The 26,093-nt window shown below is 38.1% G+C and overlaps 1 protein-coding gene across 1 annotated transcript in view; it reads right to left on the reverse strand.

The window, feature by feature from the left end:
- EFHC2 (EF-hand domain containing 2) overlaps positions 1 to 26,093 on the reverse strand; it is a 169,013-nt gene that overhangs the window by 131,129 nt on the left and 11,791 nt on the right. The window contains exon 2 of the mRNA XM_032475272.1: positions 5,815 to 6,003. Coding sequence (XP_032331163.1) covers positions 5,815 to 6,003 — 189 coding nt within the window. The remainder of the gene's footprint in view (positions 1 to 5,814; positions 6,004 to 26,093) is intronic.

The following is a 26,093-nucleotide window of genomic DNA, read 5'->3' on the forward strand; positions in this document are numbered from 1 at the left end:
TACGTCTGAACACAGATGGAACATCAACATTGTCCAGGCCACAAAATGCCAAATATCCCCTACCCTAGCTCACAGGAGTGACGGCTGCTTCTCTCCCAATTACAGCTGTAGCCTCACTCTAGTCTGTCGTCTCTATAAATTCACAATCATAAAAAAAAAAAAATGGGCAGAATACTAAATAGACATTTTTCCAAAGAGGAAATGCAGATGACCAATAGGCACATGAAAAGATGCTCAACATGACTAATCATCAGGGAAATGCAAATCAAAACCACAGTGAGATATTACTGGGGGCAGCAGAGGGTATAGCTCAGTGGTAGAGCACATGCTTACCATATTACCTCACACCTGTCAAAATGGCTATCATCAAAAAGAACACAAATTTAACAAATGTTGGCGAGGATGTGGAGAAAATGGAACCCTCCTACACTGTTGGTGGGAATGTAAACTGGTGCAGCCACTATGGAGAACAGTATGGAGGTTCCTTAAAAAACTAAAAATAGAGTTACCATATGATCCAGCAATCCCACTCCTGGGCATATATCTAGAAAAGATAAAAACTCTAATTCCAAAAGATACAAGCACTTCAATGTTCACAGAAGCATTATTTACAACAGCCAAGACATGGAAACAACCTAAGTGTCCATAACAGATAAATGGATAAAGAAGAAGTGGCACATATATACAATGGAATACTACTCAGTCATTAAAAAAGAATGGTATTTTGCCATTTGCAACAACATGGATGGACTTGGAGGGTATTATGCTCAGTGAAGTAAGTCAGACAGAGAAAGATAAATACTGTATAATATCACTTATATGTGGAATCTAAAAAACACAACAGACTAGTGAATGTAACAACAACAAAAAAAAAGCAGACTCACAGATACAAAGAACAAACTAGTGGTGACCAGGGGGGAGAGGGAACCAGGGAGGGATAATACAGGAACAGGGGAGTAGGAGGTAGAAACTATTAGGTATAAAATGTTACAAGGATATATTGTACAACACGGGAAACATAGCCAATATTTTATAGTAATTATAAATGTAGTATAACCTTTAAAAATTGTGAATCTCCATATCGTACACCTGTAACTTACATAATACTGTACATCAACTATACTTCAGTAAAAAAAGATAGACCATCACAGAAGTATCCCCACTTCCCAACAGCACCCAATGCAGAGCAAGGGCCTCACTTCCTTAAGTCCTCTCCAAAATTACCTAACACAAGCCCAAATCTTATAGTAAGACTTTTCTAACACCTACTTACTTAGACATCCCACAGTCACTCAGGATATTTGTTTTCCCTCACTGCAATGGGTAGTAAACCAAGTTGTTCAATTAAAAAAAAAAAATCAAGGTGACTCAAGAAATCAAGTTATATTTTAAACTTTTCTTTTTATATTGTTCAAAGCATAGAGATCTGCACAGCACCACAGAAACAATCAGCTCACCACAAATCTAATGTCAATGAATGCAAAGTTATCAAAATTCTAATTCTGTGGTCAGTAGTTTTGATTATAATTATGTTTCTAGTAGACGGAAAAAATGAAATAATATTTTTAAATGCATGCATACCCCTAGGATCAACCTTTATCCCGCCACTTACAATAATAGAGTCATTTGCAAATCAGCAAACAAATTAGGCTAACTAGGAGTCATTGACAAATGAAAAGAAATGAGAGCATAATTGTAGAGTCTATACAAATGATGCTTAACATCCAGATAAAAGTCATTAAAAAACATTCATTCAGTCATTTGAGTTTTTGAGTATTTCTAACTAGTCTGAATTTCTATAAAAGCAGCTTAATGATAGATTATATACCACAGCAACAGCAGCATATCGTAAACTACTAAATGCCAAACTTCAATCAATAATGAAGCAGTAGGTGCCTGATGTAATTAGAAAGAGCCCCAGGCCAAGAGATCTAGGGTCTGGGCTCAGTTCTAGGATAAACAAGCTGAATGTGCCTTTAGTCTAAATGTCACAGACTAAAGTCTCAGGCATAGACTGCTAGCGGTAAAATGGCATTAGCAACCAGCCAATCAAGCCCTGCATTAAGGTCAAGGAAACTGAGGCTCAGAGAGGTAGAGAGACAGAACCACCATCACAAAGATAATTCGTTTCGGTGCCTCCAGCAGGCAGCCTCAGAACCCTGGCCCCTGCCCCACTTCCTGCCAATGATTCCTCATTTACAGAATGAGAACAATCACCCACGCTTGCTTCGCCTGACAGAGGTGCTGGGAGGCTGGCTGGAACTAACTGGCTGAGTGACCATGTGCCTGCTTGTATTTAAATGAATTCAATGAAATAACTAGTCTTTGGGTGGTAGGTGCAGGATCAGGCAAAATTATGTTTGGCTATTTGCATAAATCCTCCCAATACCAGGGGTTTTAATTAAGGATTGTGTTTCTCAAAGGGAGCAGTATTGGCATTTCAGGTTGAATGTTCTCCCCAGTGGGGCTGCCCTCCCCACGTGGCAGGACATAAAATACACAGTCGGCCTTCAGCTAACAGACAGCAGCAGCACCTCTGGATCCGATCTGACCCTAGGTCCAGTCACTTTCAAACATCACAATTAAGCCAAAAATCCATGGTGAACAAAATATCAACACGTTAAACAAGGATGGAATCAATACTACTGATTTTGCTTTTTGCCTTGGGCTCCAGTATGGCTCCACATGGCAATGACTGATCCTGTCTTCATTTAACACGTTGGTATTTCATTCATTGTGAATTTTTGGCATTCATTTTTAAGATATTTCATTAAAATACTATCTAGCTGATTACTGAGTTTTGGGGTGTCCCTTAAATTCTGCACCTAAGACAAGTGCCTCGCTGGCTTTTCCCCTAGTCCAGTGCCACTTCCGGTCACTGGGACAACCCAAAATACATCCACACATTTCCAAAGGCCTCCCTGGGTTAAAAGCTTCTGAAATAGGGGCTGGTTTTTCTCACTGAATGAGAAGTCCAGAGAGGGAGAGAGAGCCCAGGTTGGAGACAGTGGCTGCATGGTGCCCGCAGGGCCCTGGGTCCCCTTTATCGCTGCTGGACTCATAAGATGGCTACTGTGCCCCCAAGGAACTACGTCCTAGATCCAGACAGGAAAATGAAGGCAGGGCCAAGGGCAGGAAAAATGTATCAGCTGAGCCTGACTCTCTGAATTGGAAAAATAACCTTCCCAGGGGCCCCATGTGATAAACCTTAATTCACATGTCACTGGCCTTAAGTGAGTCAAGTGGCCAAGCGAGCTGCAGGGAGCCCTGGGGAGGTGAACACCTTGTAGCAGACACAACTCCAGCCTGAATAAAACTGGCGCTCTCTCCCTAAGAATGAAGGGGAGAGTGAAGAAAAGATCCCCAGCTAGAAACGTCTGCCACGAGGACCGTGCAGGATGATAAATGCTGGCTCTTTGCGGGGACTGCAGACACCTTCTCTGCTTGTAGTCTGATGGTCTGCCTGAGCAGAGCGATCTGATTTGTCACTTTTAGAATTAGGGATAAAAACTGGAAAGCTGTCTCAGGTTGGGCTCCACAGAAGCAGAGCCTGCAACAAGGATTTCAGCACATGTCATTGATTAAGGGCACATTCTTGGGAGAAACCTGTAAGGGAGTGAGGGAAACAGCCAAGAGAAGGGAAATCATCCGAGCAGGAATGCATTCGCACCCAAAGTTCAGCGCAGGCCTAACACACAAGTGGCTGTGAGCCGAAATCACAGCACAGAGTTGTCCCACCTTAAAGAAGCTCAGCCTTTCACTCTTGACAAATTGTCGGCCATTTGCTATCCCATCTTGTGGTGAAGGGGCCAGTGTAACCTCCCAGGTTACCTCTCTGGGTGATGCAATGCCCAACGGCCAAGAGCAACACTCCATAGAGGGTCGTGGGTGTGAGGCGGTGGCCAGAGCACTTGCTGCCACTGTGGGGGATGGGCGCCTGACCCCTAACGTGGATCTGTGTGCACACCAACAGCATCTAGTGCAAACTGTAACACTAATACACCTTCCAAGGGACCGCCTTTATTTCTACTTTGTATTGTTTGAGAATGTAACCCTAGATATATTGCTATGATTAAAAGCTATTGGAAAAACTGGCAACGAGTTGAAAGTGTCTCATTTTCAAGAAAAATGATTAACAGGTGTTGACTTATTTTGTTGAACTGCGAATGCAGAAAGCACTTTATAATTTGCTCTGGGTATTAACCAGGATCCAGTCTGTAGTTCCCAATCTCATCAGAGCACGTAAATATTTCATAGTCTTAGTGTCTCATTTAAAGCTCAATGAATATTTAATTGAAGTTGACCAACAAAATAACTGAAAGAATTATGTTGTATTTAGTTGGGCCTGAAATGAGCAAGCTCTTCATTTTCTCAAGTAGTTTGAAGCTAAAATTATCCCAACTTCATGAAATATTCTACATAATTTTATAAGTAATTAAAGGGCTGTAAAATAGGGTTGAAAGGCACGTATTAAATACTGAGAAAAACATGAAATAAAATTAATGTTCAACTTTAAATGCAAGAGAATAGTTTAATATATTGTGGCCTACATTATTTATTCAATGGTGGATTAGTTTAAACTATTGTCAATACCCTTTTTGACAGAAGAAGTAAAAATAGAATCTTTATTAATCCTTGCAAATTAAATACTCTCGAATGATGTGCAAACACCTATAAGACTGATATTAACAGGACACCGAGCATGATCCATCCAAGTAAGTCAGCCCAGAAACTGTTACTGAACCCTGGGTCCAACACTAAGCCAGGTACTGAAGATAATCCAAAAAAAGAGAGAGAACGGTTCATATTCAAAGTACAGATGGTTTCCCAGGAAAGACGCTTCTCCCCAGTCTGTTAGATTTCCGTAAGTGTCAGAAATGGGCTCCAAAAGTAATGTGTGCTCTAACTGATTGACCCTAACTCAGATGACATGGGATATGTCACTTCTGCTAAATTTGAAGACATTTTAATTGGAATCAAAGTATTGCCAACCAACCCACGTTATTAAGGCTGCTAAAAATCACCTGGAAAATTTAGCATACTATGGTTTGAATTCTTTATCTTAGTTATTTTTAATTTACAGGACCTAAATAATCTAATAACAAGTTCTTTTTTGGAGAACAGACCATGGGGCCATGATACAGTGCATCCATCTAGCTGCCTTATAGGAAATAACTAGTCACCTTGGGTTTTTCAAACCCTATCATCTGAGTCCCTTTTTAAGATATTCAAATGGATTGCCTTCTTCAACTGTCAATGTGCCAGTATACGTGCCTGTGTTACGTGTACAAACACACACACTAAAAAGTGCAGACTCTTGTCTAATAACGGCACCTCTTTCCTTCACATCTACAATTCCTACCATGTCACCCTTTGGTCCTCAGGGATAGGGAACCATAATTAGGATGGAGAAAAGAAGAGAAGGCATTTTTCTGTTGCTATTCAATGGCACATTCAGAATCAAACAAAATCACTTAGTTAATGGCAACCACTACACAAAAGTGGCAGTATGACCAGACTCTACTATCTCCAGAAGGACAGAATCCTCCTGTCCAGGGCAGGAGATGAGAGGAAGGTTAATAAGCACTTACTAGCCAAGAAAGGCAATGAACATCTGGCATCCTGCAACCAAGAGGCCCGGTCAGAAATAGCAGCGGTAACTCTGTTTAGGGTACTTTTGTTCTAGAATGTGTCATTTCAGATGAGCACATTTACATTTATTTACACAGAGGACTCTTATTTTCTCAAATCTACTTAATATTTAGTACATGTAACGTTTTAAGGATGCATGTGTCCCAATGTCATGTGACTTACCTGTTTATCAAAAGCCACCCAGGATGGCGAGTCACTTCCCATTCCTTCAGGAAATACACTATACTTTGGCTTTATCTTCTGTCCAAAAAGCAGTTCTCCTCCTATTCCTGGTTTATCTTCACTCACCAGCATCCTAACATTGTTGCAAAAGCCCCAATGTTGAGATTTGTGGAATTTCTCCTTTCCCACCTGTGAACACAAGAGACAACAGAAAATGGCCAAAGTTACTCTTGATGATTTGTCTTAATTTGTTTTAAAAGGTAAACACATTTCCCATCAATTTTTCCATCACTAGATGCATATTAAAGTGGCAAAGAATTATGATCAACTGTCACCATAGTTATGTCTCATTTTAAATTCATTTTAATAAATTCAAAACCTTGAAAAGCAATAAGAATAAACCCAATGCTCCATGCTATTTAAAACATTTAAAAATAACTATTACTGCAAGTGAACATTTAGGACATCAGCTTGCTAATTGGTCTATTCTACTTATTTGCCAAGAATGCAAACAGGGAAAAAAAAGAAACTCCTCTACATCAGAGCACAAATGTAACAGTTTTCCCAGAGAAGTCTAAATATTATTTTCATCAGAACAGAGAATAAAATCTTTGCCTCATTAAAGTAAATGTCACGGGAAATTCCTCAGAGCTGACATTCTCCGCCTAATTGGAGAACCTTGCCCTCCCCTCTTCCCCACTCCCCTCCCATCTTCTCTGAAGATCTGGGCAGAGACAGCAAAACCCCTATAATGCTACCAAGGATCAGCAAAACTGTGGGCCCGCACCTTCTCACGTCTGCAGCTAGTAGGAAAGTGAAGCAGAAAAATCCCTCTGAGGAAAGATATGGCAATACCTAGCAAAGTGAAAGGTGTCTATGTCCCAAGACCTAGCAAGTCTGCTCCTGAGTACCTTTGGCCCCTGTGCACCAAAAGCTATAGATCGGGTTCTGTTACAGCAGTGTCTGTAAGAGTGAAAACTAGGAAATAATCTCAATGTCCATCAATGGCAGAAAAGATACCTCAATTGTGTTCTCTTTATACCATGGAATATTAATGCAGAGGTCTAAAATGACATGCATCGATATGGACAAGTCTCAAAAAAATGTCCAGCAGGGGGAAAAAAAAAAAGGTAGTAAAAAGGGCATATAAAATTTGATGATTTCACATATACAAAGTCTGGAAACATTCAAAAATAAAGTATTATTTATGGATAATATAAGCATGGAAATAATAAGCAGGAAATTCAAGATAATATAATATCCATGATAATATGATACTATATATGATACAATAAATATCATATATGATATCATATAATGAATGCCACAGCCCTGTATAAAAAAAAAAAAATGAAGAACATTTCAGATACAATTAAAGCCCTCTCTTAGAGTTCCTGCCCCTTGACTCCCTCTCCAGTGGTAACCAGAGCCCTGAATTTGCTGCTTGAACTTTAACAGTTTGCCAACATTGTATATAGCCAGGGCAATAACCTCTTGCAAAGTATGATGCATTAACAGGGAAGTCTGAAAGGAAGTTCAAAAATACTTTGTTTCAGGCAACCTAGGAAATAGGAGAAAACATTTGCAAATAACATATCTGATAAAGCATTAATATTCCAAAATATATAAAGAATTCATACAACTCAAATAGCAAAAAAAAAAAAAAAAACAACTGATTAAAAACTGGACAGAGGATCTGAATAGACATTTTTCCAAGAAGACACACAAATGTCCACCAGGTACATGAAAAGGTGCTCAACATCACCGATCATCAGGGAAATACACATCAAAACCACAATGAGATGTCACATCACGCCTGTTAGAAGGGTTATCATCAAAAAGACAAAAGATGACAAGTGTTGGTGAAGACGTGGAGAAAAGGGAAAAGAACCCTCGTGCACTGCTGGTGGAAATGTAAATTGGTGTAACCACTATGGAAAACAGTATGGAGGTTCCTCAAAAAATTAAAAGTAGAACTACCATATGATCCAGCAATTCCACTTCTCGGTATTTATCTAAAGAAAATGAAAACACTAACTTGAAAAGATATGTGCACCCCACCATGTTCATTTGCGGTTTTATTTACAATAGCCAAAACATAGAAACAACCTAAGTGGCCATTGATGGAAGAATGAATGAAGAAAATGTGGTGTGCGTGTGTGTGTGTGTTTATGTTTTATATATATATATATATATATATAAAATGGATATTTTTCATCCATAGAAAAGAATGAAATCCTGCCACTTGCAACAACATGAATGGACTCTGAGGGCATTATGCTAAGTGAAATAAGTCAGATAGAGAAGGACAAAAATCACATGATCTCATTTATATGTGGAATCTTAAAATAAAAATTAAAAAACCAAGTTCATAGATACAGAGAACAGATTGGTGGCTGCCAGAGGTGGAGGATGGGGGGGGTGGATGGGCAAAATGGGTGAAGGAGGTCAAAAGGTACAAACTTCCAGTTATACGATAAATAAGTCCTGGGGATGTAATGCACAGCATGGTGACTACAGTTAATAATACCGTATTGTACATTTGAAAGTTGCTAATTGAGGAAGTCTGAAAAGTCTCATCACAAGAAAAAAAACTTGTAACTGTGTGATGATGCATGCTAACTAGACTTACTGTGATCATTTTGCTATATATACAAATATCCAATCATTGCACTGTACACCTGCAACTAACATGATGTTTTATGTCAATTACATTTCAATTACCAATAAAAATTAAATACTCAATGTTAAAAGAAAAGAAAAGGCAAGGCGTCGTTTCCTCTTGTAGTGAAGGCAGCCCGAAGAATGGGGAAGGGCCTGAGCATCCTTGCCCAAGGGAGCCAGGGCCACAACAGCTTCCCCAGGCAGATGAACAGCTCAGGTCAAAGGCAGTGGAAGGAAAGCTACAGGCTGTGGTTAGGATGGTGACCTGCAGTCTGGCTTGTCCCATAGAGAATCCACTGCCACAACCTCCACCACCACCCTACTCCCCCCCGACACACACACACAGTCACTTTACCACAAGTCCATAACATAGTGCAAGTTGGACTGGTTAAAGTGAACAGTGGAATAACAGAATTTCATAACAATGTTCCTTTTTTCAAAGCAAGTAACTTCGGACAATCACAAACTTACTTCAGGTCAAACCAACAAATGTTTCTTAAGCATTTACTATATTCCTAGCTTTGTGCCAGATACACCACTTAAAACAAGCATAAGACTCAGCCCCTGCCCTGAAGAAGAAACCCACTATCTTGCTGATGAGTCAAGATTTAGATACATAAAGCAAGCAGGACAGCTACCATTTTTGACCACTTACTATATGCTAGACCCTTTACTAAGGGCTTTATATACACTACCTAATTTCACAATCACAAAACTATTTGATAGGCTTTATTACTGCCATTTTACCAATGAGGAAACCAATGCAGAGACAGGTAGAGACAGGTAGACTAGCACATCCACAGTTATATGGTAACTAGTAGAGCCTGCATCTGAACCTAAGTTCATTGACTCCAAGCTCTGGTAAGTTTATCTGCCCAGAGCCATAAACCAATGGGCTGAAGTTGTGTTGAGGTCCTGCAGGTAGCTGGATACTGTTGCAGGCCTGGAGGAATGGGATGAATCAGAGGAGAGGCAAGGGTGTTCTGGGTAGGTTTACGAGTGATGCACTGCAGCTGAGCTGACAGTGCCTAGCGTGAGGGGCAAGAGAGGAGCAAGTCTAAGTAAAAGGGACAAGTTCATGTTTGGAAGAGGGTGAGATAGAGTAGAAAATGTAAGGAGGTATATATTATGGAAAGCCTCATATTTAATTACCATATACATCTGAAGTTCTCCTTGAACAAGGATAAAATAGAATAAAAGACTGTCTGGGGTGGCAATGTTTTAGACAGACTAAAAATCATTTTATAGCCTTTTTTTTATTTTAACATTTTTTATTGATTTATAATCATTTTACAATGTTGTATCAAATTCCAGTGTAGAGCACAATTTTTCAGTTATACATCAACATATATATTCACTGTCATATTTTTTTCTCTGTGAGCTACCATAAGATCTTGTACATATTTCCATGTGCTATACAGTATAATCTCATTTATCTATTCTACATTTTGAAATCCCAGTCTGTCCCTTCCCCCCTCCCCCCGCCCCCTTGGCAACCACAAGTTTGTATTCTATGTCTATGAGTCTGTTTCTGTTTTGTATTTATGTTCTTTTTTTTTTTTTTTTAGATTCCACATATGAGCAATCTCATATGGTATTTTTCTTTCTCTTTCTGGTTTACTTCACTTAGAATGACATTCTCCAGGAGCATCCATGTTGCTGCAAATGGCGTTATGTGGTTGGGTTTTATGGCTGAATAGTATTCCATTGTATAAATATACCACATCTTCTTTATCCAGTCATCTGTTGATAGACATTTAGGCTATTCTAAAGGCTATAAAAAAGCCTAAACAGCCATTTTATAGCCTTTAGAATGTCAAGAGTTAGAAACCTGGATGACATCAAAGGTTGGAGAGAATGTGGGGAAATAGGAACCCTACCTAATGCTTTGCTGATGGGAGAGTTAACTGTCATACTGGAAAGCAATGCAGTACTACTCAGCAAAATAGGGCATGTGTATTCCCTATGATTCAAGAATCTCACAGATGGGTAGATATCTCAGAGAAAATCTCACAGTAGCCAATAAATGGATATATATGAGAATGTGCAATGGTATTTTGGGGAAGTTGGCAGCAACCTAGATATCTATGTTGATGAAATGAATAAGAAAATATGGTTTATGCTGCAATGTTACCAAATTTATTGATGAGCTCTAATAGTTTTCTGGTAGCCTCTTTAGGATTTTCTATGTATAGTATCATGTCATCTGCAAACAGTGACAGTTTTACTTCTTCTTTTCCAATCTGGATTCCTTTTATTTCTTTTTCTTCTGATTGCTGCGGCTAGGACTTCCAATACTACATTGGATAAAAGCGACAAGAGTAGACATCTTTGTCTTATTCCTGATACTACAGGAAATACTTCCAGCTTTTCACCATTGAGAATAATGTTAGCTGTGGGTTTGTCATGTATGGCCTTTATTATGTTGAGGTATGTTCCCTCTGTTCCCTCTATGCCCACTTTCCAGAGAGTTTTTATCACAAATGGATGTTGAACTTCATCAGAAGCTTTTTCTGCATCTATTGAGATGATCATATGGTTTCTATTCTTTAGTTTGTTAATGTGGTGTATCACATTGATTGGTTTGTGGATTGGTATCGAAATCAGTGGCATTTCAATACACAAAATAGCAGACAAAGAAATTAAGAAAATAATCCCATTTACCATCACATCAAAAAGAATAAAATACCTAGGACTAAACCTATCTAAGGAGGCAAAGGACCTGTACTCTGAAAACTATAAGACACTGATGAAAGAAACTCAAGATGACATAAACAGATGTAAAGATATACTGTGTTCTTGGATTGGAAGAATCAATATTGGTAAAATGGTGATACTACCCAGGGTAATATACAGATTCAGTGCAATCCCTATCAAATTGCCAATGACATTTTTCACAGAACTGGAACAAAAAAATTTTTAATTTGTATGGAAACACAAAAGACCCTGAATAGCCAAAATAGTCTTGAGAAAGCAGAATGGAGCTGGAGGAATTACGTTTCCTGATTTCAGACTATACTACAAAGGTACAGCAATCAAAATGGTATGGTACTGGCACAAAACCAGACACACAGATCAATGGAACAGGATAGAAAGTCCAGAAATAAACCCAAGCACTTATGGTCCATCTATGACAAAGGAGGCAAGAATATACAATGGAGAAAAGACAGTCTCTTCAGTAAGTGGTGCTGGGAAAACTGGACAGCTACCTGTAAAAGGATGAAATGAGAATATTCTCTAACAACATACACAAAAATAAACTCAAAATGAATTAAAAGCCTAAATGTAAGACCAGATACTGTAAAACTCCTAGAGGAAAATACAGGCAGAACACTCTTTGATATAAATCACAGCAATATTTTTTTTGAACCAGTTCCTAGAGTAATGGAAATAAAAGCAAAAATAAACAAATGGGACCTAGTTAACCTTAAAAGCTTTTGTACAGCAAAGGAAGCCATAAACAAAAGGAAAAGGTAATCTACAGAATGGGAGAAAACATTTGCAAATGACACAACTGACAAGGGACTAATTTTCAAAATATACAAACAACTCATACAGCTTAATAGCAAAAAAACAAACAACCCAATTAAAAAGTGGGCAGAATACTTAAATAAACATCTCTCCAAAGAAGATATCCAGATGGCCAACAAGCACATGAAAAGATGCTCAACATCACTAATTATTAGAGAAATGCAAGTCAAAACTACAATGAGGTATCACCTCATACCAGTCAGAATGGCCATCATTCAAAAGTCCACAAATGATAAATGGTAGAGAGGCTGTGGAGAAAAAGGAATCCTCCTACACTGCTGGTGGGAATGTAAATTGGTGCAGCCACTATGGAGGACAGATGGAGGTTCCTTAAAAAACTAAAAATAGACTTACCGTGGAAAAGAACCTGAAAAGAAAAAATATATATGTATGTATATGTGAGAAAAAAAAAAAGAAATATGGTTTAATGGGTAAGTACACTATGGCAGATCTTCATGTCACTGCTCTGAAGCAATAAACCAGATGGATTAGCTCAGGCTGCCATAACAAAATATCATAGACTAGGTGGCTGAAACAACAGAAATTGATTTCTCACAGTTCTGGAGGCTGGGAAGTCCAAGATGAAGATGCTGGCCAATTCAGTTGCCCAGTGAAGCTTCTATTCTTAGCTTGCAGAATGCCTATTTCTCACTGTGACCTCACAGGGCAGTGAGAGAGCAAGAGCGCGAGACAGCACAAGGTAAGGGCATGAATTTCATCATGGGGGCCCCACCCACATGACCTCATCTAAACCTAACAACCTCCCAAGGCCGTATCTTCAAATACCATCATGTTAGGGGTGGGTAGGGTTTTGGGGGGGGGGGTCAAGGCTTCAACACATGGATTTGGGGAGGACACATATCACCAGATGTACATACAGCAACACAGATCCTTAAAACATATTATTGGGTGAAACTGGTATCTGTAGCACACAATATCATTTACATTTTTTTAAAAAATACAAAAAACAATGCTATATATTTTACATATATGGATTCAAGAATGTACATCAAAGACACATGTATGGAAGCCTATGCAAAGTGGAAAGGGAATGAGATTAGGGATTGGGAATGATGAAGAATAAAAATACATTAAGAGAGAGACCTTGCACAGATCAACGGTGAAACTGTACCAGAAACAGAGGAATAAAATTAATTCACCTCTTTGCACCTGACATTTAAAAAAATGATGGACATTTAGGGTGCTTACATGCCTTGCCTATTGTATATAGTGCTGCTTTGAACATTGGGGTGCATGTATCTTTTCGCATTAGAGTTCCCTCCTGATATATGCCCAGGAGTGGGATTGGTGGATCATATGTTAAGTCTATTTTTAGTTTTTTTAGGAATCTCCGTACTGTTTTCCATAATGGCTGCACCAACCTGCATTCCTACCAGCAGTGTAGGAGGGTTCCCTTTTACCCACAGCCTCTCCAGCATTTATTGTTTGTGGACTTTTGAATGATGGTCATTCTGACTGGTGTGAGGTGACACCTCATCGTAGTTTTGATTTGCATTTCTCTGATAATTAGTGACACTGAGCATCGACAGGTGACTGGATAAAGAAGTTGTGGTATATTTATACAATGGACTACTACTCTGCCATAAAAAGAATAAAATAATGCCATTTGCAGCAACATGGATGGACCTAGAGATGGTCATTCTAAATGAAGTAAGCCAGAAAGAGAAAGAAAAATATCATATGATATCACTCATATGTGGAATCTGGAAAAAAAAAAGGACACTATGAACTCATCTACAAACAGAAACAGACTCTCAGACTTAGTAAACAATCTTATGGTTACTGGGGGAAGGGGGTGGGAAGGGATAAATTTGAGAGTTTGAGATTTACAAACATTAGCCACTATATATAACAATAGATTTTTTAAAAGTTTCTTCTGTACAGCATAGGGAACTATGTTCAATATCTTGTAATAACCTTTAATGAAAAAGAATATGAAAATGAATATATGTATGTATATGCATGACTGGGACATTGTGCTGTACACCAGAAATTGACACATTGTAACTGACTGTATTTCAATTTTAAAAAAATGATGGATTGGAATGAGAGGTGAGAGGTAGGCAGACAAGGCTGCTAGCACAGCTGAGCAGGCCTAGGGTGAGAAAGGCCTGCACGAAGGGTGAAGACAGTGGGAACAGGAAGGGAGGGACGTCCTACAGGCCAGGGGCCTTCTAACTATTATTGAGGAAGGGCAAGTTTGACTGCTTCTTTTACCAAATCATTTGAGACTGATACTTTTGTCAAATACAATAAAAATTAACTATAAGAAATTGAGTAAGTTTATAATTTAAAAAAATAAAGTCAACTAATTAGCAACCTTGAAAAAAAAGACACTGAAATAAAAACAAAGACATAACAGCTCACAAGCTCACTGATCACACCCTCAGATATCACAGCAATGTCAAATTGCTATGTAAGTTCCCAATATCACAAACACACACCACACTTGGAGCAGCGCTGCTCCAGCAGACATCAGGTAAAGAAACCAACATCAGTGATTGGACATATCAAGAAAGGAAGAGGGATGGGAGGTGACTTGAAAGTTTCATGCCAGCCTCACTTCCACTTGGGAAGGTGGGAGGGGTGGGGGGGGGTGGGCAGAAAAAGCAATAAGGAAGACAAAGCACTTCCATCACCTGGCTCCTTAGCTGACATACTGCTGCAGCTCCCAAGTATGGTTATAACAGCACAGGCTGAGTTTCTCATTTCTGAGATTTCTGAAGGAAACTAAAGCAGTGGATTGAGCCGAAAGTGCCCTCAGCAAGGTTGGCCTATCTTTTCTCAGTCACCACCACAGTAGAAAGGGAAAGAGAAGGGACTGGAAGAAGCAAAGGACAAAGGTGGTGCACCTGCTTCCCCTAACCATACACATACACAACTGTTATGAACTCTTGTCAGTACATTTTCATCTAGCTAGTGACAATGACTAACCATACCACACAGTGAGGCCTTTTCCTTTAAACATATGATCTACCAATGTTCTGAAAACTGAAGAGAAACCACAATGTGTAAAATTCAGAAGGTAGTTCAATCAAGTTCCTGATAAATTGATGAGCAATTTCTCTACACAGAGTATTAGCTAGATACTAGTTCAATATTTCCAATTCTTTGCTAAATAAAATAAAATCAGCCAGACCATATTCTTGAATACTTTTAACATGAAACAAGAACAATTACTAAAACCTTTCCAAAACTCCTGGTTTGTGAGTTGTAAATTCACACAACCCAAACCACAAACAACAACAACACACACTTCATTAAAGTTCAGTAATGTCAATTTCTATTCTTATTGTCATCAGCACAGCATGTAAAATTCCATTGATGCACTATCAGGGTATGGACTGAAATTTCAATTCAAAATTCTATACTTCAGAAACTAATTGCTGGAGGATTTGTTTGGTATGATGTAAAAGTCCATAGGGCACCTATTTCAAATGTTTGCCCCTACATACATACACACACACACACATATGCAAACTTGAGATTTGCCATTATAATCTCTTAGGATCACAGGTCCACCTGCCCTTTGCTCTAGTGACTATGAAATGGTGTTTAGTCTCGCTCCAAAGAAATTAGGCAAATGTCTTAGCAAATGATAAAATCAGGAACATATTAACCCCAGATCCAATGTTCCTTGATATCTCAACTCCTTGGGTCCCACTTACAGCACCACTACTGGAAATGCAACAGCAAATCCAGACTCTTCTTGACGTTTCCCATCAAATTAATAGCTGGTATCACTGTCCCTTCCTTGTTGCTAAAGATTAGAGGAGTAATTTTATCACACGATTGGATTGATTAATGGATAATCAATAAGTTGTCAGGGCCATTAGAGAAACTGTAAAGCTAACCCAAACTGAGAAGCAGGTTATAGTCATAAGCATCTAGAGTTGTTTACCCATTTATAATCTCTCTTTCAGAGTTGCAGCACATCAGAGGCCCTTTGTTTCTTTCTAGACTGTGCTCCAAAGACCAGATGCTTGACAACCACATGACAAAGGCAAGAAAAATAAGGTGCCTGCTAGGAAGCTGACAGCTCATTAGGGCCACCATGAGCCAGAAGCCTATCTTTGGATGTGAATATCCTTCCCCCAGCCATAACAGCAGGCATGTTTAGCACTCCTCTAAGTGCTTTAGGGAGCATTAAATTCTTTTATTTCTCAGAGAAAATCTCTGAGTACACTTTATCATTATCCCCACTTTATAGACGGGGATACTCAGGCACAGAGAGTTCAAGTAATTTGCCCAAGGTCAGTCAACTAGTATAAATAGCGAATCCAGGATGAACACTCAAAGTCTGAGCCCTTGACCATTAAGCCTTGCATTGTTTGTGCCCTCTTAGAAGAAAGAAATAGCTCTCCCCTTGTTTAACTCGTCAGAGATGAATCACTACTTTTGCTTTTGACAAATAACGAAAATGACCACCATAATCTGGAAGGGAGGGAACACATCCAATAATTGGTCCTGAACTCAATCCCTTAAAAGCAAAATAGGTATTAGAGAATATCACAGAAACTCTTTTACAGTCACCAGAAGTTACTAAGAATTTGGTGCCTGAAGAGAACCAGTTAATATTTAATATTTCCATATATATTAACAACATTTACTTTTCTAACTCCTGTTGAGGTTGATGGAAAATACGATATAGAATTACCTGAAACTATCATTCTTAGATATTCCTGCCTGATCAGGTTTGGGACTAGTTTGCTTCTGTTCTGTGAATAGTTTTTTTTTTTTTTTCTCCCTTCACAGCATATTTATTTTAAAAATTCATTTTCTCTTTTCTTCTTTTCTGCACTTTTATAGAGAAAAAGAAGTCATTCAGCAAATACTGTGAACCTCCCAGAGAAAATAACAACAAAATTGCCTTGGGTAGAGTGGGATCTTAGAGCTCAGGACCGTAAGAGCATGAAAGCTATCATTACTTATTAATAAAGCTAAATCACTCAAAAGGAAACCCCAAATGTAAAAATAAAAAAAGTCATGTCAAAGAAAACTTCAAACACGTTTAAGCTAATTTTCCTCTCTTTGCAAACCTAACTTGGAAAAATGTTGTGCTCATGGTTCGTAGCCATCAATTCAATACAACAAGATTGGTTTTATACATTAAATAACGTATTTAAATCAGGAGAGTGAAAACTAAAGTTAAATCAATAAGCTCTAGAAAGATGTGTGGCCTCTTGCTCAGAAAGTGCTGATTTTTTTTTCACTAAATAATTCAATTCAAAGCACCAATCAATAAAAAGAAGTCTAAAGACTTCCCCCAAAGTCAGTTAACATCACTGGTTCATTGTAGCTGATTAGTACATCCATTCTCAAATTCCTTCTCTGTTGCTAGTCCGCATTTAGAATTTAGAAAAGGCTAAACACTCCACTTGTTTCCTCAGCCTCCTTTTTAGAAGTCTGTTCTGGGATTCTGGAAAAGGCTTTTGTCCTCTTGAGCCAAGGGACAAATGCAAGTGATGCTGCCCCTAACTCACCTCTTCTTGCCTTGAGGTGTATACATAATGCCTGGAGCTGCAGCAGCCACCTTGGGATCATGGCAGGAAGGTGGGGAGGACTGCAGAGATGCTGGCTCAGCATTGAGCCTTTAAAGTGTATGCCAGCAGCCACCTACCTCCAGACTTCCTGCTTGGTGAGAAAAAAATCCCTGCTTGTTTAAGCTTCTATTGGTCAGGTATTCCATTACTTGCAGTATAAAGCCATTAAAAATAAATGCATTTTGTCTCTAAACCTGTGCTTTAATACCCTTTTAAAAACAGAATAAGATTATTAAGTGATCTAAAGGGTAATTTGTTTACATATTGAGAAAAATAAGTATCTTCTCAAATTTTGAGCACAACAAATATTAGTAAAATGTATCACTTTCACTGACTTAAGGGATTCTATTTGAAATTAATTCTAGAATTTCTGAAGAGGGGTAACTAATTCTACTGATAAGACTAGAAGAATGGAAAAGCTTAAAGGCAGCTGTGAGTTGTATACACATGAACAGTACATCTAAAGATGGAGACCAGGAGTTCATGATCTGTCCCAGTAACTTCTTGATGGATATTATGGAGGAAAGTCAACATATAGGTAAAACCAGAGACTGTCAATGAGATGGAGGTGTGTGTGTCGGGAACAGATAGGCTGAAGTAAGCTCCTTGTAACACCCAAGTTCAGCACTCCTGTAATAACACACTGGCATCTGATGAAAGCTGATGGTCACAGAAAGTGGCACCAAAAAACAAAGCACCTACAACACAGTACAACAATAACATCTGACTTCCCTCTTCCCCAGCAAAGAATCTGTGGGCTGTAGGAATCATGGCCAACTCAGGGTAAGACCTATGGATTCAAAAACTCCTGGGTCAGAGTGGAAGGGTGAGATATAAGGGCAGCTTCCAACCATACTGCATGAATTGCTAAAGGCTTTCAGGGACAGAGGCAGCGTTTTCCAATAGCTGTGAGGACAGCAGATGTTAGATGCCCAAGGGTGGGAGGGGGTGATGGTTGTATACTTGTGCTGAGTGTGTTTTAGGACTGGAATCTGAACATCTGCAACAATTGTCCCTGCTGCCACAAGATCAAGAATTACAAAAATTGTAACATAATCTGATGCTCATGACGATGATATTTAAAAGGGGGAAATATAGGGACCTAAATGGAAGTGAGGTTTCTATACTTCATTTGACATGGTAAAACACTGACAGTGACAGACTACAGTCTATGTAAGTCACGTATATATACTGAACAACCACTATGAAAACTATACTAAGAGATATATTCAAAAACATCAAGATAGAAGCCTTTAAAAAAAAATGTTCCAGTAACCCAAAGGAAGGTAAGAAAAGAGAAACAAACAGAAAATATATAATAATATATCAGACATAAGCATTAACAAATCAGTAATCACCTTAAATGTAAATGACCTAAATGTATTCATCAAAAGACAGCGATCTGTAGAGTGGATTTTTAAAAGCATGACAAACTACACGCTGTTCACAGGAAACTCATTTCAAATTCAATACTATAGATCAGTTGAAAGTAAAAGGATGGAAAAAGATATACCAGGAAAACACTAATTTTAAAGAAGCAGTAATGGCTGTATCAGTACCACATAAACTAGACTTCAGAGCAAAGAAAATTACTAGAGAAAAGAAGGATATTACATAATGATAAAAGAATCAATCCACCAGGAGGACACAACGAAACTTAAATGTGTATGCACCAAACTACAGAACCTCAAAATACATGAAGCAAAACAGATAGAACTGAAAGGAGCACTAGACAAAGCCACAAGTATAGTTGGGGACTTCAACAATCCTCTCAGCAGCCAACAAAACCTAACTGATATACACAGAACACTCCACCCAACAACAGCAAAATATATATTCTTTTCAAGTGTGCATGAAACATTCACCAAGGCAGACCTTATTTAATAGGGCCATAAAAGAAATTTCAACAACTTTAAAAGAATTAAACTCATACAATTATATTCTCTTTTGATAATGGAATCATTAGAAATCAACAACAGAAAAACAGCAGGAAAATCTCCAAATGCTTGGAAATTAAACAACACACTTCTAACTAGTCTATGGGCTAAAGAGGAAATCTCAAAAGAAATTTTTAAAAAGATGGAACTAAAAGAACATGAAAACACAACATAACAAAATATGTGGGATGCAGCTAAAGCAGTGTTGAGAGGGAAATTTATAACACTAAATACTTATATTAGAAATGAGGAAAGGTCTCAAATCAATAACCTAAGTTCCTACTTCAATAAATTAGAAAAAGGTATATAAAATAAACTAAAAGCAAGCATAAAGAAGAAAATAAAGATCACAGCAGAAATCAATGAAATTGAGGAAAACAATAGAGAAAAATCAATCAAATACAAAGCCTGTTCTTCAAAAAAAAAAAATCAATAAAATTGATAAATCTCTACCAAGATCAAAAAAAATTTTTGAAGAGATAATACACAAATCACCAATACCAGAAATTAAAGTGGTTATCCTCACAGATCCCACAGCCATTAAGAAGATAATGAGGGAACATGTTGACCAACTTTATACACATAAATTCAACAACTTAGAGAAAATGGACCAATTTCTCAAAACCACAAACTACCAAAACTCAATCAAGATAAAATAATCTGAACAGTCCTATAACTTTTAAAGAACTTGAGTTTTTAACTAACAGTCAAAAAGAAACTCCTACACTCAGCTGCCTTTACTGGAGAATTTCAACAAATAATTAAATAAGAATTAACACCAATTTTATGTAATCTCTTCCAGAAAATAAAAGAGGAGGGAACACTTCCCAACTCATTTCATTAGGTCAGTATTATCTTGATACCAAAACCAGATAAGACAATTCAATCAAAAATAACTTACAGACCAGTATCTCTTATGAACATAGATGCAAAAATCCTCCACAAAAAAATCAGCAAATTGAGTCCAGCTATGTATAAAAAGAATTACATGCTATGACCAAGGGGGATTTATTATGCAAGGCTGGCTCAACATTCAAAAAGCAACGAATGTAAGCCACCATATCAACAAGTAAACGAGAAAATTCAAATGATCATATCAATTGATACAGGTAAACGCATTTGACAAAATCCAATACTTATTCAAGATTTTTTTAAAAAACTCTCAGCAAGATAGGAAAAGAGGGGAATTACTTGTTAATGAGCATCTACAAAAAACCTACAGCTAACATTATACTTAATAGCAAAAGACTGAATATTCTTCCCCTAAGATCAGGAACAAGACAAGAATGTCTGCTCTCATCACTCTTATTCAACATATTACTAGAAGTTCTACTCACTGCAATTAGGCAAGAAAAAGAAGTTAAAAGGATATAGATTAGAATGGAAGAAATATAACTGTCTCTGTATGTAGATGACAAGATTGTCTATATTTTAAAAATCCCACAGAACTAACTGGAAAAAAAATCCTAAAACTAATATTGAGATCAGCAGGGCCACAGGATACAAGATCAACACACAAAAATCAATCCGACTTCTATATACTAACAAGGAGCACAGGAAACTGAAATTTAAAACACAATGTCATTTACAACCACTCAAAGAAAATAAAATACAAACCAGGTACATGGTCTTAAGCTGAAAAATACAAAATGCTGATGAAAAAAAATCAAAGATGAACTAAAGAAATGGAGAGACACATCATGTTCATGAATAGGAAGACAAGACATAGTGAAGATGCCAATGTTCCTCTAATTAATCTAGAGGCTTAATGCAATCCTATCAAACTTCTAGCAAAGTTATTTGTAGATACAAACAAACTTATCCTAAAATTTGTATACAAAGGTACAGGCCCTAGACAAGGAAGAATCTCAACAAAGAAAAATAAAGTAGGAAAAATCACTATACCTGATATTAAGGTTTACTATATTACTACAGTAATAAAAATAGTGTGGCACTGGCAGAGGGATAGACATAGATCAATGCAACAGAATAGAAAGCGCAGAAGGAAACACACAAATACGTTCAAATGATTTTTTCCAAAGGTGTAAAAGCAATCCAGTGGAGGGATAAATTAGGGGTTTGGGATTAACACATACACACTACTGTAAAACAGATAAACAAGGACATACTGTAGAGCACAGGGAACTATATTCAATATCTTGTAATAGCCTATAATGGAAGGGAATCTGAGAAAGAATATATTTATATGTATAATAGAATCACTTAGCTGTGCACCTGAAACTAACACAACATTGTAAATCAACTACACTTCAGGGGGAGGGTGTAGCTCAGTGGTAGAGCATGTACTTAGCATGCACAAGGTCCTGGGTTCAATCTCCAGTACCCCCCAGTAAATAAATAAGTAGATACATAAACCTAATTACCTCCTTCCTCCAAGAAAAAAAAAAAACCCAAAATTTAAAGTTAACTACACTTCAATAAACATTTTTTAAAGAAGCAATTCAATGGAGGAAAGATAGCCTTTTCAACAAATGGTACTGGAGTAATTGGCTATTCATAGGCAAAATCAAATGAACCTTGACCTAAATCTCACACTTTACACAAAAATTAACTCAAAATGGGTCACAGAGTTGAATAGAACAGGTAAAACTACAGAAATTTTAGGAAAAAACACAGGAGAAAATCTTCAGGATCTAGGGCTGAGCCGAGAGTTCTTAGACTTAGTATCAAAGCATCATCCATAAAAGGGGAAAAAAATGGAGAAGCTGGAGCTCATCAAAATTTGACTTTTTTTTTGCTCTGCAAAAGATAGTTAACAGGACAAAAAGGCAAGCCACAGATTGGGAGAAAACACATCTTAGACAAAAGGCTAGTATCTAGAATGTATAAAGCATTCTCAAAACTCAAAAAACAAAAAAGACTTCTTAAAACTCAACAGTTTAAAAAACAATCCAATTAGAAACAGGCAAAAGACATAAAAAGGCACTTCACCAAGGTGGATATACAGATGGCAAATAAGCACGTGAAAAGATATTCAACTCATTAGCCATCAGAGAAGTGACAATTAAATTCACAACGAGGTATCCTTACACACCTATCAGACAGCTAAAATGAGAAACAGTGGCAACACTAACTGCTGACTAGGATGCAGAAAAACTAGATCACTCATACACTGTTGCTGGGACTATAAAATGGTACATTTGCTCTCAAAAACAGTTTAGTAGTTTTTTTTTTTTTAATAAAACTAAACAAGCAATTATCTTAAGATCCAGCAATTGCACTCTTGGGCATTTATCCCAGAAAATGAAAACACATGTCCACACAAAAACCTGTACATGAATGTTTGGAGCAGCTTTATGCATAACAACCAAAAACGGGAAATAGCCCAGATATCCTTCAACAGGTAAATGGTTAAAGAAACTGTGGTACATACACGGAATACTACTCAGCGATAAAAATGGATGAACAATTGATCCACACAACTACCTGGATAAATCTCCAGGGATTTGTGCCAAGTGAAAAAAAAAATCCTAAGAGATACATACTTTTATGACTCCATAAATATTTTCAAAGTAATAAAACTTTAGAAATGGAGAACAGGACTTAGGGATGTTGTGGGGGACGGCAGGGTCGGGGCAGGTGTGGAAGTTGATGGGAAGGAAGTGGGTGTGGTAATAAAAGGGCAACACAAGGGATCCTTGTGATAATGGAAATGTTCTATATCTTTACTGTCATGATGGTCACAGTAATCTACACTGATGAAGTAAGGCTACAGACTAAATACACACACACAAATGAGTACAAGTAAAACCAGGAAAATTTAAATAAGATCAATAGATTATACTGATGTTAATATCCCGGTTGAGCTATTAAACTAGTTTTGCAATATGTTACCAATGGGAAAGTGGGTAGAGGGTACATCGGATCTCTCTGTATAATTTCTTATAACTGCATGTAAATCTACAATTAACTCCATAAAAATTTCAATTAACAATAAAAGGAAAGAGAGGGTTTAATTTCCTCAGTAACTAGGAGAGGTTCTACTCAGGTGCCTTTTATAAGGTATTACGTATGAACATGAATATAGATGAGCAATGAATCACTAAAGTCTCGCAGAGATGAGATGGAAATGGTCCTATAAATGGCAAAACAAGCATCTCTGTTTCAATTACCAAACTCATGCAAAGAAGCAAAGGTGGTCTAAATTAACCATTAAGGCATGTGAATTGACCTGATCTCCCCCAAAACTCTAGCAGTTGTGACTATTCCCTTCTCTAGCAGTTGTGACTATGCCAAACACACAGGAAAGTAAAGAATTTGTTTGGCCTTCAATTGGCCAAGCTTGTCACTTTGTCACAGTGCCATTCCCAGGTCAACTTGGGCATCCCGGGGCCTGGATAATGAGGGAATGAAAATGCCCACCTCTCTCTTTCTTTTGCTTTGGGGAATCCCTCCCCAGACACACACAAAGTTGGATCTGGCCTTTCAACAACTGCAGGAACGGGATAAACTCCTCGGGAAATGACACAAGAAAATCCTTTACATTTGCACTAGCGCATATGTGGAATCTTGTTCTCAGGAAACTGGTCTCTTAAAGGGTACTGCCTGATGAAAGCTCAGGGAAATCTGCTGCTTCCAGAAAAAGCCAAACTGGACGCCAAGAGGGAAAAGAGAAACGTCTCACTGCATGGCACAATAGGCCAGAGAGAGGCTTTGAGTCACAATTTGCACGGTGACATCTTCACACTGTCCTGGCTGCTTCACATAAGCCACGCATCCTGAGAGGCTTCTAACCTATTTAAGCCACAGAAGCAAGTGAGTTTCTTCTTCCTTTATATTCACTGTTGCTAAAATAAGAAATATTTTGTTCCACAGCAGCACTAGAAGATACCAGTGAGAAGCATTCTGGAGATGATTCTCCCAAATTGTGTTGATCACCAGTAATTTTTAGGCAATGCTCCTAAAGATAGATGGGGGCAATCGACAGGCACCTATTAAGTAAGGGCTTGCCCCAGGTAAGGAAGGGTGACCCAAACAGCATCAATCGTAATTTCTCAGTCAGCTGAGGAATGTCATAATCACACATAAAGAATGCAAAACACAACACAGGCAATAAGGCAGTCAATGAGTGGTCTGTACAACATGAGTGTCCAGGTTATGTAGCCAGAGAGATGGCTCCGGCTGAGATGACCAGCAAAGGCTTTAATGAGGGGGGATTAGAGCCAAGGTTCGAGGGAAGGAGAGTATTTGAACGGGAAGAGGAAGAGGTCTGGGAATGCTGCTGGGGAAGGGGGCGAGTAAACCAACGGCTGAGTGGAAATATTCAAAGGACAGGCAGCGAGCTTGCTGGTTTAATTGGACCTGTTAGGTTTGTTTTCCATTATGACAAAGAAGATCATTAAGAAAGAACGGTATTGTTTGATTTTTTTACAATAATATACTCGTGTTACTTGTATAATTAAAAAACACAAACAAAAAATTTTAAGAAAGGCATGCTAAGGCTGAGGAGGGGGCATCTAGACTCACAGGTATTGAGTCTGTGGCTAGTGTGGCAAACAAACTTTGCTGGCTCCCAACACCCATTATTTGCAACCTTTTCTCATTCTCAGTTCCAAAAACAGATGGTGAAAAATCAAGCTCCCAATCTCCCTTGTAGCAAAGGACAGCCATGTGACTCAATTTTAGCCAGTAAGATGTAAGGCCGAAATCTACTGGGAAACACTTTGTTTTCTGATATAAGAGCCTTCCTGCTAGTCTTGAACATGACTGTAGGAAGTTGTGATGTCTGGAACTGAGGCAACCATCTTGCAGCCATGAGGTCACAAGCCTAAGAAAGAAAAGCAACACTCTGAAGACGGCAGAATGGAGAGATTAAAAATAATCTGAGTCCTTTATGATACTCATCAGCCACTGTCTAAACCTGAAACTGCCACACCTCTAGAGTTCTTACCATATGAGATAATTAATTTGGCTTAAGCCACTGTTAGGTATTCTGTTACTTATATGCAAAAGTATCCTAAGTGACACAGCTATAAAGTTCAGGACAGAATATAAAAATGACCAGAGTTAGGTGTTTGACCCTTGAATAGGCAAAGTGACTCTAATTTCTGAAATGCAAATTAACATTGAGGAATAGTAAAGGAGTTTTATGTCATATCCAAAGTACGAATGGCAGCTTCAAAAAATGACCCAGTCTGAAATCATGTCATTTCAAGGACATTTCAATAGTTACCGGGTACAAGAAATGGAATACTTTAAATCAAAACCATCCCGTGATCTGGCACAGTAATCACTTACTGCTTGTCTGTCCAGCAATTTCCCACCACCAACTCCTTTCTTTGGCTATTTATTTTTTCAACAGTTTCACTGAGGTATAATTTATACATTATATGGTAGTTCTAGTTTCAGTTTTTTTGAGGAACCCACATACTGTTTTCCATAGTGGCTGCACCAATTTATATTCCCACCAACAATGTACAAGGGCTCACTTTTCTTCACATCCTCGCCAAGATTTGTTATTTGTGGTCTTTTTGATGATGGCCATTCTGACAGGTGTGAGGTGGTATCTCTCGGTTTTGATTTGCATTTCTCTGATGATTAGTGATATCGAGCATCTTTTCAT

This window comes from Camelus ferus, chromosome X (assembly GCF_009834535.1).
Source record: "Camelus ferus isolate YT-003-E chromosome X, BCGSAC_Cfer_1.0, whole genome shotgun sequence".
In the NCBI taxonomy this organism is placed as follows: Eukaryota; Metazoa; Chordata; class Mammalia; order Artiodactyla; family Camelidae; genus Camelus; species Camelus ferus.